Below are 18,366 nucleotides of genomic sequence, written 5' to 3' on the forward strand. Positions count from 1 at the left end.
TAATTTTGGCTGAGGAGGAGAAAGGGATCAAGAATCAGATGAACACAAAAATATGAATAATTCCATCAATACATAGAACCCTGATCATGATTAGACAATCATTCCTTGATTCATGCTGCACCTTCTGATCAAGAAATTCATTGTTTCCATATATATCAATCAGTCGTATTTATTGAGCACTTACTGTGTGCAGAGCACTGTACTAAGCGCTTGGGAAGTACAAGTTGGCATCATATAGAGACAGTCCCTACCCAACAGTGGGCTCACAGTTAATTTTCTCATTTCTCCTCACAAAGGCCCTATGAAATCAACCATTAGGTTCCCTCTTCAGGGCTCTGTCTAGCCCCATTTTACCAGTGGAGAAACTGAGTCCTGGGGACATTAAAAGACTTTGAAGTCATCATCATCATCAATTGTATTTATTGAGCACTTACTATGTGCAGAGCACTGTACTAAGCGCTTGGGAAGTACAAATTGGCAATATATAGAGACAGTCCCTACCCGACAGTGGGCTCACATTCTAAAAGGGGAGACAGAGAACAAAACCAAACATACTAACAAAATAAAATAAATAGAATAGATATGTACAAGTAAAATAAATAAATAAATAAATAAATAGAGTAATAAATATGTACACACATATATACATATATACAGGTGTTGTGGGGAAGGGAAGGAGGTAAGATGGGGGGATGGAGAGGGGGACGAGGGGGAGAGGAAGAAAGGGGCTCAATCTGGGAAGGCCTCCTGGAGGAGGTGAGCTCTCAGTAGGGCCTTGAAGGGAGGAAGAGAGCTAGCTTGGCGGATGGGCAGAGGGAGGGCATTCCAGGCCCGGGGGAGGACGTGGGCCGGGGGTCGATGGCGGGACAGGTGAGAACGAGGTACGGTGAGGAGATTAGCGGCGGAGGAGCAGAGGGTGCGGGCTGGGCTGGAGAAGGAGAGAAGGGAGGTGAGGTAGGAGGGGGCGAGGGGATGGACAGCCTGGAAGCCCAGGGTGAGGAGTTTCTGCCTGATGCGCAGATTGATCGGTAGCCACTGGAGATTTTTGAGGCGTCGACTCAGCAAGTGCAGTGTTACAACTCTATTTATTGATTACTCTACTTATTTATTATTACTCTATTTTATCTGTACATATTTATTCTATTTATTTTATTTTGTTAATATGTTTTGTTTCGTTCTCTGTCTCCCCCTTCTAGACTGTGAACCCGCTGTTGGGTAGGGACCATCTCTATATGCTGCCAACTTGTACTTCCCAAGCGCTTAGTACAGTGTTCTGCACACAGTAAGCGCTCAATAAATATGATTGAATGAATGAATGAACTAAAGTCCAGGTGTTCTTACTCTCAATACCATGATTATGGTATTTTGTTAAGCGCTAGAGAAGCAGCGTGACCTATTGGCTAGAGCATGGGCCTGGGAATCAGAAGGACCTGAGTTCTAGTGCCTGCTCCTCCACTTGTCTGTTGTGGGACCTTGGGCAAATCACTTCACTCTAGGCCTCAGTTACCTCAACTGTAAAACGGGGATTAAGACTGTGAGCGCTTTGCGGGACATCCAGTCGGTCACCAAAATCTGCCGGTCTCACCCCCGCAGCATCGCCAAGATCTGCCCTTTCCTCTCCATCCAAACCGCTACTTTGCTGGTTCAATCTCTCATCTTATCCCGACTGGCTTACTGCATCAGCCTCCTCTCTCGTCTCCCATCCTCCTGTCTCTCCCCACTTCAGTCTATACTTCACGCTGCTGCCCGGATCATATTTGTGCAGAAACACTCTGGGCATGTCACTACCCTCCTCAAAAATCTCCAGTGGCTGCCTGTCAACCTACAGATCAAGCAAAAACTCCTCACTCTTGGCTTCCAGGCTGTCCATCCCCTCGCCCGCCCCTACCTCACCTCCCTTCTCTCCTTCTCCAGCCCAGCCCACACCCTCCGCTCCTCTGCCACCGCTAACCACCTCACTGTACCTCGTTCTCACCTGTCCCACCGTCGACCCCCGGCCCACGTCCTCCCCCGGCCCGGAATGCCCTCCCTCCACACATCCACTAAGCTAGCTCTCTTCCTCCTTTCAAAGCCCTACTGAGAGCTCACCTCCTCCAAGAGGCCTTCCCAGGCTGAGCCCCCGTTTTCCTCTCCTCCTCCCCATCCCCCCCGCCCTACCTCCTTCCCCTCCCCACAGCACCTGTATATATGTTTATACAGATTGACTGCTCTATTTTACTTGTACATATTTACTATTCTATTTATTTTGTTAATGATGCGCATTTAGCTTTATTTCTGTTTGTTCTGACGAGTTGACACCTGTCCACATGTTTTGTTGTCTGTCTCCCCCTTCTAGACTGTGAGCCTGTTGTTGGGTAGGGACCGTCTCTATATGTTGCCAACTTATACTTCCCAAACGCTTAGTACAGTGCTCTGCACACAGTAAGCGCTCAATATTCACTCATTCATTCAATCGTATTTATTGAGCGCTTACTGTGTGCAGAGCACTGTACTAAGCTCTTGGGAAGTACAAGTTTGCATCATCTAGAGATGGTCCCTACCCAACAGCAGGCTCACAGTCTAGAAGGGGGAGACAGACAACAGAACAAAACATATAAACCAAGTAAAATAAATAGAATAAATGTGTACAAATAAAATAGAGTAAAAAATACGTACAAACGTACATATATATATATATATACAGGGGCCGTGGGAAGGGGAAGGAGGTAAGGTGGGGGGATGAGGAGGGGGAGAATATGAATAAATATGAATGAATGCTAGGGCAGTTTGAGGGGGGATGGCGGGGGAAGGCACAGCTATATTAACCTTGACGCTTCTGGGCAAGTACAGAGAAGCAGCGTGGCTCAGTGGAAAAAGCCCGGGCTTTGGAGTCAGATGTCATGGGTTCAAATCCTGACTCTGCCACATGTCTGCTGTGTGACCTTGGGCAAGTCACTTAACTTCTCTGAGCCTCAGTTACCTGATATGTAAAATGGGGATTAAGACTGTGAGCCCTATTTGGGACAACTTGATCATCTTGTCCCCCCAGCACTTAGAACATTGCTTTGCACATAGTAAGCGCTTAACAAATGCCATCATCATTATTATTATTAAGTATTGCCCCAAGTAGAGAAGGAGTGCGGCTCAGTGGAAAGAGCCCGGGCTTTGAAGTCAGAGGTCATGGGTTCAAATCCCAGCTCCACCAACTGTCAGCTGTGTGACTTTGAGCCAGTCACTTCACTTCTCTGTGCCTCAGTTACCTCATCTGTAAAATGGGGATTAAAACTGTGAGCCCCCCATGGGACAACCTGATCACTTTGTAACCTCCCCAGCGCTTAGAACAGTGCTTTGCACATAGTATGTGCTTAACAACGATTGTGTGAATGAATGAATAAGAGGGATCGTGTCCAACCTGACTAACTTGTAAGCTACTCAAGCGCTTAGTTCAATGCCTAACCTCTTACCATGTGTCAGGGACTGTTCTAAGCACTGGGGTGGATATAAGTTAATCAGGTCTGACACAGTCCCTATCCCACGTGGAGCTCACAGTCTAAGTAGGAGGGAGAACAGGTCTTTAATCTCCATTGTACACTTGAGGAAACCAAGGCACAGAGAAGCTGAGTGACTTGCCCATCGTCACACAGCAGGTAAATGGCAAAACTGGGATTAGAACAGTGCTTTGCACATAGTAAGTGCTTAATAAATGCTATCATCATTATTATTAGAACCCATGTCCTCTGGCTTCCCAGGCCACAGGTTCTTTCCAGTAGGTTGTGCTGCATTAATAATAATAATAATAATAATAATAATAATGTTGGTATTTGTTAAGCACTGTTCTAAGCGCTGGGGTACACACAAGGTCATCAGGTTGTCCCATGTAAGGCTCACAGTCTTCATCCCCATTTTACAGATGAGGTAACCGAGGCACAGAGAAGTGAATTGACTCGCGCAAGGTCACACAGCTGACAAGTGGCAGAGGCGGGATTAGGACCCATGACCCCTGACTCCCAAACCCATGCTCTTTCCACTAAGCCACGCTCCGATTGTCAGCTGGGTGACTTTGGGCGAGTCACTGAACTTCTCTGGGCCTCAGTTCCCTCATCTGTCAAATGGGGATGAAGACTGTGAGCCCCCCGTGGGACGACCCAATCACCTTGTATCCTCCCCAGCGCTTGGAACAGTGCTTGGCACCTAGTAAGCACTTAACAAATGCCGTTATTATTATTTTTAATAATATTGCTTGACCCGGCGGGCTTTCCAAGGGGAAACCACCGATTTACCTGCATCGCCAAGCCGGTGCTGTAGATGTTGCCTATGAGGCCGTCGTCCCGGATCCTGCTGCTGAGGTTCTCGACCATTTCCTTCAGAACCTGGCCGAAGAGTTCTCTGAAACCGTCCTCCACGCCTATGGGGTTCTTATTGTACATACAGGTCAGAGCCAAGGTGGCTACGGCCCCCGTGTCTGCACATCCCTCACCCGGGGAGTGAAAACAAGAGTTAGATCAGAGCAGGGGCGACCTCATTAAATTTGCTCGATGGAGAAATCTGGAAAAATTTTTCTCCCTCCTCCGGCTGAAAATCGGTGTCTCTTCCCGTGCCGAATTGATTGTTTAAATAATAATGGTGGTAGTTCTTAAAAACACTTTGCTCCTCTATTGCTAACCTTCCCACTTTACCTCTACATAGTCTGTCATCATCATCATCATCAATAGTATTTATTGAGCGCTTACTGTGTACAGAGCACGGTACTAAGCGCTTGGGAAGTACAAGTTGGCTACATATAGAGACAGTCCCTACCCAACAGTGGGCTCACAGTCTAAAGGGGGAGACAGAGAACAAAAGCAAACATACTAACAAAATAAAATAAATAGAATAGATATGTACAAGTAAAATAAATAAATAGAGTAACAAATATGTACAGACATATATACATATATACATATATACAGCTATCTCACCGCTGAGCCCTTGACCATGCCCTGCCTCTGGTTTGAAATGCCCTCCCTCTGCAATTCTGACAGACAGTTATCTCCCTAGCTTTAATGATGATAATAATAATAATAATAATGATGGCATTTGTTAAGCGCTTACAATGTGCAAAGCACTGTTCAAAGCCTTATTGAAGGGGCATCTCCTCCAAGAAGCCTTCCCTGACTAAGCCCTCCTTTCATCTTCTTCCAGTCCCTTCTGCATCACCCTGACTTTCTCCCTTCATTCGTCCTTCCTCCCAACCCCACGGCACCCATGAAAATATCTGTAATTTATTCATTTTTTAATTTATATTAATGTCTGTCTACCCTTCTAGACTCTGAGCTTATTGTGGGCAAGGAATGTGTCTCTTTATTGTTATATTGTACTCTCCTGAGCGCTCAGTACAGTGCTCTGCCCACCGTAAGTGCTCAATAAATGCGATTGAATGAATGAAAACACCCACTCGGTATCCGAGTACTGCAGAGTGGCCAAGTGGAAAGAGCATTGGCCCGGGGGTTGAGTTCTAATCCCAGTTGTGCCACTTGTCTGTTGGGTGACTTTGAGCAAGTCACTTGACTTCTCTAGCCCTCAGTTTCCCCTTCGGTAAAATAGGGATTAAGTTCATTCATTCATTCAATCGTATTTATTGAGTACTTACTGTGTGCCGAGCACTGTACTAAGTGCTTGGAAAGTACAAGTCAGCAATATATAGGAGACGGTCCCTACCGAGCAACAGGCTCATTAAATGCCTGTTTCTCTCCCCTTTGAGCCCTGTGTGAGTCGTGGACTGTGTCCAATCTACTCTTATTGTTTCTACCCCTGTTCTTGATACCTAGTGAACACTTAAAAAACGCCATCATTATTATCATTGATTATTATTACTTCCTCTTTGGGGCTAAGGTATCTGGTTTGGCAATTTTCCCTTCACTCTGCTGGGAAGGTCCAGCTGGAAGTTGGATACTCTTTCCTTCTAATTGTGAATAGGGAATAGAGCTGGATAATAATAATAATAATAATAATAATGATAATTGTGGTATTTGTTAAGTGCTTACTGTGTGCCAGACACTGTACTAACCGCTGGGGTAGATACAAGCGAATCAGGTTGAACACAAGGATGAACACAGACCCTATCCCACATTCATTCATTCATTCATTCAATTGCATTTATTGAGTGCTTACTGTGTGCAGAGCACTGTACTAAGCGCTTGGGAAGTACAGGTTGGAAACATATAGAGACGGTCCCTACCCAACAGCGGGCTCACAGTCTAGAAGGGGGAGACAGACAACACTCTCAATCTCCCTTTTACAGATGAGGTAACTGAAGCCCAGAGAGGTGAAGTGACTTGCCCAAGGTCACAAAGCAGATAAGTGGCAAAGCCGGGATTAGAACCCATGATCTTCTAACTCCCACTCTATCCACTATTCAGTGCTCTATCCACTATTCTGTGCTCTCTTCACTACGTTCAGCGGAGAGAAAAATTACCAACAGGAGAGGGTTTTTTTAATGGTATTTGTTACGCACTTACTATGCGTCAGGCGTTGTACTAAGCTCTGGGATAGATGAGAGTTAATCAGATTGGATACATCCCTGTTCCACGTGGAGCTCACAGTCTTAATCCCCATTTTACAGATGAGGTTGCTGAGGCACAGAGAAGTTAGGTGATTTGCCCAAGGTCACACAGCAGACCAGTGGCGGAGACGGGATTGGAAACTAGGTCCTTCTGACCCCCAGCCCCCTGCTCTATCTAGAGTTGGGAATGAATATTCAGAAGAGGCATCCGAAACCTTGCAAAAATGACCTCCAGCCAGGTGAAAGATGCTTCCTCCAGAAGCAGGCTGGCCTAATTGAAAGAGAATGGGCCTACAAGACTGAGTAATAATAATAATAATGGCATTTAATAAGCGCTTACTATGTGCACCGCACTGTTCTAAGCACTGGGGAGGTTACAAGGTGATCAGGTTGTCCCACGGGGGGCTCACAGTCTTAATCCCCATTTTACAGACGAAGTCACTGAGGCCCAGAGAAGTGAAGTGACTTTCCCAACATCACACAGCTGACAAGTGGTGGAGCTGGGATTTGAACCCATGACCTCTGACTCCAAAGCCATTGAGCCATGCTGAGTAGTAGTAATAGTATTTACTAAGCGCTTACTGTATGCAGAGCACTGTAGTAAGTGCTGGGAGAGAATACAGAACCTGGGTTTAATCCCAACTCTTCTACAACCCTGCTGTCTGGCCTTGGGGAAGCCACTCAACTTCTCTATGCCTCAGTTTCTTCATCTGTAAAATCGGGATTAACTACCTTCCCTTCCGACCGTGAACCCCATGTGGGACAGGGACTGTGTCCGATCAGCACGTAGCGTATCAACCCCGGCGCTTAGTGCACTGCTTGGCAGAGAGTAAGCACGTAATAAATACCTCAATTAGTATTATTATTTCAAATGACTAATAGGAGTCCTTGTTCTCCTCCAACGAAGGTGATTATCTATAGGGCAAATATCTTCCAGCCCAATGAGAAGCATCCATGGGTGAGGAAAAGGGAGGGTGATTTAATCTTGTAAAAACATGAGAATGCAGGTTCTGTATCTTCCCCCCACGTTTACTACAGTACTCTACAGATTGAAACTCACTGGAGTAAGGAGGTGATTTTAGGGATTTAGTAGATTAATATGTAGAGATATCAGGGGTCAGACTGCAAGGAGGAAGGGGTTTCAGTGAAGGAAGAGCATCTGTTGCAGAGAAGAAAGAAAAGATGGCAATTTTATCGACTAGCATTGGTTTGATTTAGCAAAGGAAATAGGTGGTTCCAGGAGGGGGGAAGTGATGAGGAAAGGCAGCGGGTGGATGAATCTAAGAATAGGAGAAGAAGTGGGCAGTCCAGGGACAGACAGAAAGTGTGGGGAAAAGGGAGTGGGAGCATGATTTAGAGAAGCAGTGTGGATCAGTGGGAAAGAGCAGGGACTTTGGAGTCAGGGATCGTGGGTTCAAATCCCAGCTCTGCCAGTTGTCACCTGTGTGACTCTAGGCAAATCACTTAACTTCTCTGGGCCTCAGGTACCTCATCTGTAAAATGGGGATTAAGACTGTGAGTCCCCTGTGGGACAACCTGATCACCTTGTGACCTCCCCAGCACTTAGAACAGTACTTTACACATAGTAAGCACTTAATAAATGCCATTATTCCCTTCAAGGTCCTACTGAGAGCTCACCTACTCCAGGAGGCCTTCCCAGACTGAGCCCCTTCCTTCCTCTCCCCCTCGTCCCCCACTCCATCCCCCCCATCTTACCTCCTTCCCTTCCCCACAGCACTTGTATATATGTATATATGTTTGTACATATTTGTTACTCTATTTATTCATTTATTTATTTTACTTGTACATATCTATTCTATTTATTTTATTTTGTTAGTATGTTTGGTTCTGTTCTCTGTCTCCCCCTTTTAGACTGTGAGCCCACTGTTGGGTAGGGACTGTCTCTACATGTTGCCAACTTGTACTTCCCAAGCGCTTAGTACAGTGCTCTGCACACAGTAAGCGCTCAATAAATACGATTGATGACGATGATGATGATTTGATTCATTTGCCTGGACTAGTCCCAGTGAAGGGCTTGAGATTCCCCTTTGGAGGTCTTCTGCATAGTTCTGTGTTTCTGAGTCCTCATGGGTGTCAGTGTGGCCTAGTGGATAGACCACGGGCTTAGAGGTCAGAAGGACTGGGGTTCTGATCCCGGCTCCACCATTTGTCTGCTGCGTGACTTTGGGCAAGCCACTTTGCTTCTCTTGGCCTCAGTTCCCTAGGCCATAGTAAGCACTTAACAAATACCGCACACAACAAAGAAGACCCTGTTCTCGTCCTCGACGCTCACCCCGACTCCACCTCCACCTCCCACCTCTTCCTTTCCAAGTTTCCCCCTGTCCGTGACCGCCTCTTGGAGTTCAAGGCCGTGGTTTGGCACGGCCTTTCCCTTACCCACACTGAAGGGCGATGTATTGACCAACAGGGTTTTGGCAAAGCGGGCTGCCAAGGGCAAGATGTCTTCTGGACTCTTCAGGCACAGGGCTAATATTGCCAGACTTGGCTCGTAGAAGGTTGTCTTGCTTTCCGTCTGGCCTGTTGAGGGGAACCAGAGAGCCGGAGATGATGGGTCTTGATTCTGAGGGAGAATCTTCAGGGGCCTCTGTTGTTTCTGGAAAGGAGCAGGTGGGAGCATCGTTCCCCCAGGGTAAGTAGGAGAATGGAATTTACATGAAATGAAATGGAGTGACAATAATAATAATAATGATGATGGCATTTATTAAGCACTTACTATGTGCAAAGCACTGTTCTAAGCGCTGGGGAGGTTACAAGGTGATCAGGTTGTCCCACAGGGGGCTCACAGTCTTAATCCCCATTTTACAGATGAGGTAACTGAGGCCCAGAGAAGTGAAGGGACTTGCCCAAAGTCACACAGCTGACAATTGGCAGAGCCGGGATTAGAACCCATGACCTCTGACTCCAAAGCCCATGTTCATTCATTCATTCAATCGTATTTATTGAGCGCTTACTGTGTGCAGAGCACTGTATTAAGCTCTTGGGAAGTACAAGTTGGCAACATATAGAGACGGCCCCTACCCAACAGCGGGCTCACAGTCTAGAAGGGGGAGACAGAGAACAAAACAAAACATATTAACAAAATAAAATAAATAGAATAAATATGTACAAATAAAATTCTTTCCACTGAGCCATGCTGCTTCTTAGTGATGGGCTGAGCCCTCAGGATCCCTAGGGAAAGTGGGGATTGTTCAACTCCAGGGCTGAAGGGAGGGAATCCTCCACTCACGGAATTTTCAAAGGGAAATTCCTACATCCTGTGAGGATGGAATGTCCAGGACAGAATCCGAACGAGAAATTCATTTTGGGAGAATTGGTCTCAAGATCCTTTCTCGGGTGAATACCCTTCCCAGGGTGACCAGATCAACACCCTCCTCCTCCTCTCTCCCTCTTTCTTACTTATGGGTGCCCAATTCTCCATTTTCTTCTGCAGGGATGAGAGTCTGTTCCCAGAATGTCGGCAGGATGAGGTGAGGGCCAGAACGTCGAGGGCCAGTTGGCCGATGGTGTTGTCTGGAGAGATACAGAGAGAGAGGGTGAGAAGTTGGTCTCCTTCCTTCAAGCCCACAGCTCCTCTGCTTGGAAATTCAAGTAGAGTGGCACATACTAAGCTCCTAACAAATACCATAATAATAATAATAATAATAATTATTCCTTAGGGACCAGACTAGAAAATAAGAGCACTGCCAAAGGGGTAACATTTACTCAAATTACTGCTCTGTGGTGCGATGACATTCCAGTGCAATGGGGCCAGGTGCCTTGTGGCTTTTATGAGTCCATCTCTCTTCCTGGAGTTTCACCATATCCCCAGCTCTATGCAGATTAAATCTTTGAGCTGGACTGGAAAATGACTGGACTCACCATTTGGACTTGAAATGTGTAATCAATCAATCAGTGGTACTTACTGAGCACTTACTGTGCGCAGAGCACTGTACTTAGCCCTTTGGAGAGAATAAAACAATAGAGTTGGTAGACATGATCCCTGTCCTCAAGGATCTTGAGATGTTGAAGGTTCTTAGTAGTTCTTCTGCACGGAATATAAGTCCCAAGAACACTCAAGGGATATCTCCTCTTTTTCTCATCTCTCTCTCTCTCTCCCATTTTCTCCATAAAGTATAAGCTCCTTGAATAACTTTGTTATTCAGTACTTCCCAGCACCTAGTAATAATAATGATGGCATTTATTAAGTGCTTACTATGTGCAAAGCACTGTTCAGTGCCCTGCACCAAATGAACACTCAATAAATGACCTCTACTATCATCTCTACAACTCTCCCCTTTCTCCCTTACTGAGGATGCCAAATCCCATAGTTAGAGCTCTGTACCAGGGACCATAATTATATTGTTTCTTCCCTGGATTCACTCATCAGCCTGCCAATGGGAAGAAATGACATCTGGTCAGAAAATATTTTCATCAGAGGTTTTTATTTCAGGGCCCACTGTGTGAAGAGCACTGAACTTGTTGCTGCAAATACTGCAATCACAAAGGAAGAAGAAGGCATGGATACCAAGTGCTTCCATGAATTATTTCCAGTGTTCTTTAGAGGATACGTTATTTAGGGAAGTGTGTGTGTGTGTATATATGTTGGAGAAGTGGGAGACAGAGAGGGAAAGAAAGGGTCAGAGGTAGGTTTGGGGGAATTTTTAATAAGGAATTAAGGGTGGGTCTTTGATCTGGGAATGTCTCACCTGTTGTGTCTTTGGCTAGGATCTGATCTGTCAGGAGCTTCTGGGCCTCTATGTTTTTGGTGTCAGCCAAGTTCATGGCAATCAGGATACTGGGGTTGACGAAGGAGGATGGGGTCACAGAGTTCTCCATGATGTCCTGGAGGCCAGTAACTAAGGACTGCTGTGCTTTGGGGACGGCTGAAAACAAGAAAGCAGTGGACCAGTTATTCAGGTATTTTAGCCCTGAGAATCCTATTCCCTTACCTCTCTCTGCCTTTCAGACCGCGGGTGAGTCACTAAACTTCTCTAGACTTCAGTTTCCTCAACTGCAAAATAATAATAATAATAATGATGGTACTTGTTAAGTGCTTACTATGTGCAAAGCACTGTTCTAAGCTCTGGGGGATACAAGGTGATCAGGTTGTCCCATGTGGGGCTCACAGTCTTAATCCCCATTTTCCAGATGAGGGAACTGAGGCACAGAGAAGTGAAGTGACTTGCCCAAAGTGACACAACTGACAATTTGCAGAGCCTGGATTTGAACTCACGACCTCTGACTCCAAAGCCTGTGCTCTTTCCACTGAGCCACGCTGCTTCTCTGTCAAATCCCCAGATGTCAAAATGGGGATTGAATACATGTTCTCCCTCCTATCTAGACTGTGAGCCCCATGTGGGACAGGAAACTGGGTCCAACCTGATTAACTTGGCTCTGCCCATTACTTAGAACAGTGCTTGGCACATAGTAAGTGCTTAACAAATGCCATAATTATTATTATTTCAGCAGATTCATTAGCTTCACAGATTCAGTCTGGTGGTATCCTGAAGGAAGCCATTTTTCTAGTTGTTGTTAAGGGGTGTGGAGCGGAGTATCTCACAGCTCTGCTATTTCTATTTCCTCTCTTTAAAATATACTTAGATGGTAAGATCTTTGAGGGCAGGGATCCTGTCTACCAACTCTATTCTATTTTCCTGTCCCAAGCCTTTAAGAATAGTGTGCTGTACACAGTTTGAGTGCTCAATGAATACCATTGATTAATAGATTAATTTTCCACCGTAAAACGAAGAGGAATGCAGTCTTTGCCAGTTCGGGGGCAAATTAGCGTTTGTAATAGCTGTGGCATTCATTTCTTTCATCGCATTTATTGCACACTTACTGTGTGCAGAGAACTGTACTAAGTATTCGGAAAGTACAATTCAGCAATAAAGACAGACAATCCCTGCCCTTATGGGGCTGCGCTTAAGTCCCAGTGGAAGGTTTAAGTGGCGGGTTTAGAGAGGAAGCATGGCATAGTGGAGAGAGCACATAACTGGGAGTCAGAAGGTCATGGGTTCTAATCCCAACTTGGCCACTGTCTGCTGTGTGACCTTGGGCAAGTTGCATCACTTCTCTGTGCCTCAGTTACCTCCTCTGTAAAATGGGGATTGCCCCTATCAGGATTGCACCCGGAGAGTTTCCAGTCCTCTACCAGTCTCGGCTACGGGAGGGAGAGTCAAGCAGAGGCCTACCCATTCCATTCCTAGCTTGGGCAGTGGCGAGCGAGTGGAAGACCATCTGCTACAAGTCAAAACTCACCCGTGCTGGGCAGCAGTGGCATGGAAGAAAGTCGAGGGTGGAGACTCAAACTCACTGCGTGGAAGGCGGCGATGGTAATTGGAGAAAATTCCCGGGATTGGAATCCATGTCTTGTTGACCCCAGGCCCGTGCTCTATCCTCTAAGCAATGCCACTTCCCTTAAACCTTCCCTTAAAGCACTTAGGACAATGCTTGACACATAGTAAGTACTTAATAAATACCATTAAAAAATGATGTATATTTTCAGCAGCATCGGCAGTGTCTGTGAATCATAGGACCAATTCACTTAACACACAAAGTGGGGAGAATCAGCAGGACGTAATGCAGATTCATGGAGGAAAGGAGTGTCACTGTCTGCACTCTCCTTCCCTTCACAAATGGAGCAGCTTGGGCCTAGTGGAAAGAACACAGGCCTGGGCATCAGAGGAGCTGGGTTCTGTGACCTTGAGCAAGTAACTTAACTTCTGTATGCCTCAGTTCCCCCATCTGCAAAATGGGGATTTCATGCCAGTTTCTCTCCTACTTTGACTGTGAGCCCCATGAGTCCCAGCTCTTGTCGTCTCAGGGTGGCACCTGGAGAGTTTCCAGTCCTCTACCAGTCTCGGCTATGGGAGGCAGAAACTCCTCACTCTCAGCTTCAAGGCTGTCCATCCCCTGGCCCCCTCCTACCTCACCTCCCTTCTCTCCTTCTCCAGCCCAGCCCGCACCCTCCGCTCCTCTGCCGCTAATCTCCTCACTGTTAGGCCTCGTTCTCGCCTGTCCCACCATCGACCCCCGGCCCACGTCATCCCCTGGGCCCGGAATGCCCTCCCTCTGCCCATCCGCCAAGCTAGCTCTCTTCCTCCCTTCAAGGCCCTGCTGAGAGCTCACCTCCTCCAGGAGGCCTTCCCAGACTGAGCCCCTTCCTTCCTCTCCCCCTCGTCCCCCTCTCCATCCCCCCCGTCTTACCTCCTTCCCTTCCCCACAGCACCTGTATATATGTATATATGTTTGTACATATTTATTACTCTATTTATTTATTTTACTTGTACATATCTATTCTATTTATTTTATTTTGTTAGTATGTTTGGTTTTGTTCTCTGTCTCCCCCTTCTAGACTGTGAGCCCACTGTTGGGTAGGGACTGTCTCTATATGTTGCCAACTTGTACTTCCCAAGCACTTAGTACAGTGCTCTGCACACAGTAAGCGCTCAATAAATACGATTGATTAATTGATTGAGGGAGAGTCAAGCAGAGGCCTACCCATTCCATTCCTAGCTTGACCAGTGGATAGAGAGCGGAGGGCAATCCGCTACAGGTCAAAGCTCATCTGTGCTGGGCAGCAGCGACACGGGAGAGAGTTGAGGGCGGAGACTCAAGTTTACTTCATGGAAGTAAACTTCCGTATATTTACCAAGAAAATTCTGTGGATATAGAATTTTATATCTAATTTTACGTATTTATTACTCTATTTATTTTACTTGTACATATTTATTCTATTTATTTTATTTTGTTAATGTGTTTTGTTTTGTTCTCTGTCTCCCCCTTCTAGACTGTGAGCCCACTGTTTGGTAGGGACCATCTCTGTATGTTGCCAACTTGGACTTCCCAAGCGCTTAGTACAGTAAGCGCTCAATAAATACGATTGAATGAATGAATGAATGAATGGATACACTACCAGAACGCTGGCAGATGGAGAGTGGGACGTTCTGGGAGAGGTGTGTCAGTGGTGTCGCTATGGGTGGGAAACGACTCGACAGCATAAAGAAGCAGCATGGCTTAGTGGTAAGAGCCCGGGCTTGGGAGTCAGAGGTCATGGGTTCGAATCCCAGCTCCCTCACATGTCAGCTGTGTGACTTTGGGCAAGTCATTTCACTTCTCTGTGCCTCAGTTCCTTCATCTGTAAAATGGAGATTAATACTGTGAGCCCCACATGGGACAACCTGATTACCTTGTATTTACCCTAGCGCTTAGAACAGTGCTTGGCACATAGTAAGCACTTACCAAATACCAACATGATTATTATTATTATTATTATCATAAGGCAACTCATCAAAAGTTGGGTCTGGGATTCCCTTGGTTTGGTAGAGTGGCTGCTACATTCTGCGGGGTCAGGGCATATTCATTGAGATTAATTATACTGATGGATTTAACTCGGTTCTTTCATTCAATCGTATTTATTGGGCTCTTACTGTGTGCAGAGCACTGTACTAAGTGCATGGGAAGTACAAGTTATGTAGTACATTCTGCTGCTCTGGGATTTCCCTTTCCGACACCCACGCACAGTAGCCGAGTTCCCAATCTTTCCACTTTTCCAAACAGCATTTTGGGGTCTGAAGGAATCAGACTGTCAAGGATTTATTCGTATTTATTGAGTGGTTACTGTGTGCAGAGCACCGTACTAAGCGCTTCGGAGAGGACAGTGTGCAGAGTCGGTAGGCAAGTTCCTTGCCCACAGTGAGCTTACAATCTAGATGACAGACCAGTTTCCACCCACTCTGAATCAGTGTACTCAGAGATTGTGAGCTCCCTGAGGGACAGAGTATGTTTCTATTTCCCATCAAGGTATTCTCTCCCAGAGCTTAGTACAGAGCTCTGCATATAGTAAGTGCTTAATAAATACTATTACTCCTACAGTGTTCTAATAATAATAACGAATGATGATGGTATTTGTTAAGTTCTTACTAGATGCCAAGCACTGTGCTAAGCACTGGGGTAGATACAACAATATCAGGTTGGACACAGTCCCTGTCCCACATGGGGCTCACAGTCTTAATCCCCATTTTACAGATGAGGTAACTGAGGACCGGAGACGTGACCCGCCCAAGGTCCCACAGAGACAGGTGGTGGAACTGGGCCCGCTGTTGGGTAGGGACCATCTCAGCGTGGCTCAGTGGAAAGAGCACGGGCTTTGGAGTCAGAGGTCATGGGTTCAAATCCCGGCCCCGCCATTTGTCAGCTGTGTGACTTTGGGCAAGTTACTTGACTTCTTTGTGCCTCAGTTCCCTCATCTGTAAAATGGGGATTAAGTCTGTGAGCCCCACGTGGGACAACTAATCACTTTGTATCCTCTCCAGCGCTTAGAACAGTGCTTTGCACATAGTAAGCACTTAATAAATGTCATTATTATTATTATTATTATTATTATATGTTGCCAACTTGTACTTCCCAAGAGCTTAGTACAGTGCTCTGCACACAGTAAATGCTCAATAAATACGATTGATTGAATGAATGAATGAACCCACATTCTTCTGACTCCCATATTATCTCCCTACTGATTCCCCAGTGGAACAAGATTGCCTCTGATGCCGAATTGTACTTTCCAAGCGCTTAGTACAGTGCTCTGCTCACAGTATGCGCTCAACAACTACGACTGAATGAACGAATGAATGAAAGACTATACTCACAGCATGTCTGTCCACCTCCAGCCAAAGTCCAGGCAAGGCTCAGGAGACAGAGAGTGAACTGAAACTTCTTCATGCCTGTCTCGTTGCCACTTGACCGACGAGGAGGCTTTTGGCTTCTCCTTCCTCCTTTATATGCTCTCCTTTTAAGTCGCTGACTTGGGAGTCCCTCTCAGCCTCACTGATATAATTCGTTCCTTCCTATTTGCGTAGCCCAGGTGACTCCGGAGTTTGGGGGTCAGGGATTAAGAGGTTTGACCTCTGGGAAATCTAGATCCAGAGCATATGCCCAGAGTTCTTTGTCTTACTTTTAGAGTTGTACAAACATAGGGCAACCATGCCCAGGATCTTTTGGGGCTGAGGCATATGCACTCGTTCACACAGGCTTCAAGCCCAAACAAAGAAACCCCGGGGTTAATCAAGGCCTACCTTGGACCTTGTTCGGGAGCTTGGAGTTGCCACTTGGTTCTGAGACTGGCTGAGAAAATCAGGGATTGACCCAGCTGCTGCTCTTTGGTCCTTCCCAACCTGGTGCTGCCACAATTAAATCAGGAAGTTTGGTCAGCCTGGAGACTTTTTTTAATGGTATTTGGTAAGTGCTTATGATATTCCAGGTACCGGGGTAACATAAGCACTAAGCACTGGGGTAACGTAAGCCAATCGGGCTGAAACCAGTTCACATCCCATATGGGGCTCAAAGTCTCTTAATCCCCATTTTGCAGATGAGGTAACTGGGGCATAGAGAAGTGAAGTGACTTGCCCATTATCAAACAGCAGACAAGTGGTGGGGCGGGAATTCATTCATTCAATCGTATTATTCATTCAATCGTATTTATTGAGTGCTTACTGTGTGCAGAGCACTGTGCTAATCACTTATTCATTCATTCACTCAATCATATTTATTGAGCACTTACTGTGTGCAGAGCACTGTACTAAGCACTTGGGAAGTACAAGTTGGCAACATTTAGAGATGGTCCCTACCCAACAGTGGGCGAGTGCTTACTGTGTGCAGAGCACGGTACTAAACATTTGGGAAGTACAAATTGGCAACATACAGAGACGGTCCCTACCCAACAACATGCTCATAGTCTAGAAATAGGAATTAGAACCCAGATCCTTCTGCCTTGCTACTTCCTTTATCTTCCAGAGATTCCTCCAATAACTGTGGTATTTGTTAAGTGCTTTTTATGTGTCCTAAACGGGGCTGAACACTGTGGCAGACACAAGGTGATCAGATCAGACACATCCCTGTACCATGAGGCTCACAGCTTGGTTTTCTTCTGACTAGTTGGTTCAAAGCCTTTGGCCACTGCGGCCACCATTTCTCTCAAATATCTCAGGTGACCCCTGCGGTCCAGAAGTGACAGACACAGACTACCTTATGTAATGTAAATAATTTGTGGGAATACACAGAACCTAGAATATGGTACGGGAGGCCCCTGATATCAGTCATTCAATCAGTCAGTCCTATTTATTGAGCACTTATGGTGTGCAGAGCAGTGTACTAAATGCTAGGGAGAGTACACCATTCATTCATTCATTCAATCGTATTTATTGTGCACTTACTGTGTGCAGAGCACTGTACTAAGCGCTAGGAAAGTACAATTCGGCAACAGAGACAATCCCTACCCAACAATGGGATCCCTGCCCAAAACGAGCTTACAGTCTAGAGGGGGAGATATGCATTAATATAAATAAATAAACTACAGCTATAAGCATGAGTCCTGTGGGGCTGGAAGGGGATACAGTGCTCTGCACACCATAAGTGCTCAATAAATAGGACTGAATGATTGAATGACTGATATCAGGGGCCTCCCGTACCATATTCTAGGTTCTGTGGATTCCCACAAAATATTTACATTACATAAGGTAATCTATGTCTGCCACTTCTGGACCGAAGGGGTCATCTGAGATACTTGAGAGAAATGATGGCCACGGTGGCCAAAGTCTTTGAACCAACTAGTCAGAAGGAAACCAAGCTGTGAGCCCCATGTGGTACAGGGATGTGTCCAATCAATCAATCAATCAATCAATCGTATTTATTGAGCGCTTACTGTGTGCAGGGCACTGTACTAAGTGCTTGGGAAGTACAAGTTGGCAACATATAGAGACAGTCCCTACCCAACAGTGGGCTCACAGTCTGATCAGTCTGATCTGATCAAAGGCTTTGAACCAACTAGTCAGAAGGAAACCAAGCTGTGAGCC

The 18,366-nt window shown here is 46.0% G+C and overlaps 1 protein-coding gene and 1 non-coding gene across 2 annotated transcripts in view; one reads left to right on the forward strand and one right to left on the reverse strand.

Moving 5' to 3' along the window:
- The window catches only part of CBLIF (cobalamin binding intrinsic factor), a 28,595-nt gene extending 11,112 nt beyond the window's left edge, over nucleotides 1-17,483 (reverse strand). Inside the window, exons 1-6 of the mRNA XM_038765334.1 lie at nucleotides 17,428-17,483; nucleotides 16,470-16,546; nucleotides 11,227-11,475; nucleotides 9,938-10,051; nucleotides 8,918-9,058; nucleotides 4,260-4,441 (exon numbers count right to left, since the gene is read on the reverse strand). Of these exons, the coding sequence (XP_038621262.1) occupies nucleotides 4,260-4,441; nucleotides 8,918-9,058; nucleotides 9,938-10,051; nucleotides 11,227-11,475; nucleotides 16,470-16,546; nucleotides 17,428-17,483 (819 nt within the window). The remainder of the gene's footprint in view (nucleotides 1-4,259; nucleotides 4,442-8,917; nucleotides 9,059-9,937; nucleotides 10,052-11,226; nucleotides 11,476-16,469; nucleotides 16,547-17,427) is intronic.
- On the forward strand, nucleotides 12,631-12,768 carry LOC119944324. Its single transcript, XR_005455815.1, has one exon. It is a non-coding gene; the product is annotated as a small nucleolar RNA SNORA7 (small nucleolar RNA).
- Nucleotides 17,484-18,366: the final 883 nt, after the last annotated feature.

Source organism: Tachyglossus aculeatus, chromosome 22 (assembly GCF_015852505.1).
Source record: "Tachyglossus aculeatus isolate mTacAcu1 chromosome 22, mTacAcu1.pri, whole genome shotgun sequence".
NCBI lineage: Eukaryota > Metazoa > Chordata > Mammalia > Monotremata > Tachyglossidae > Tachyglossus > Tachyglossus aculeatus.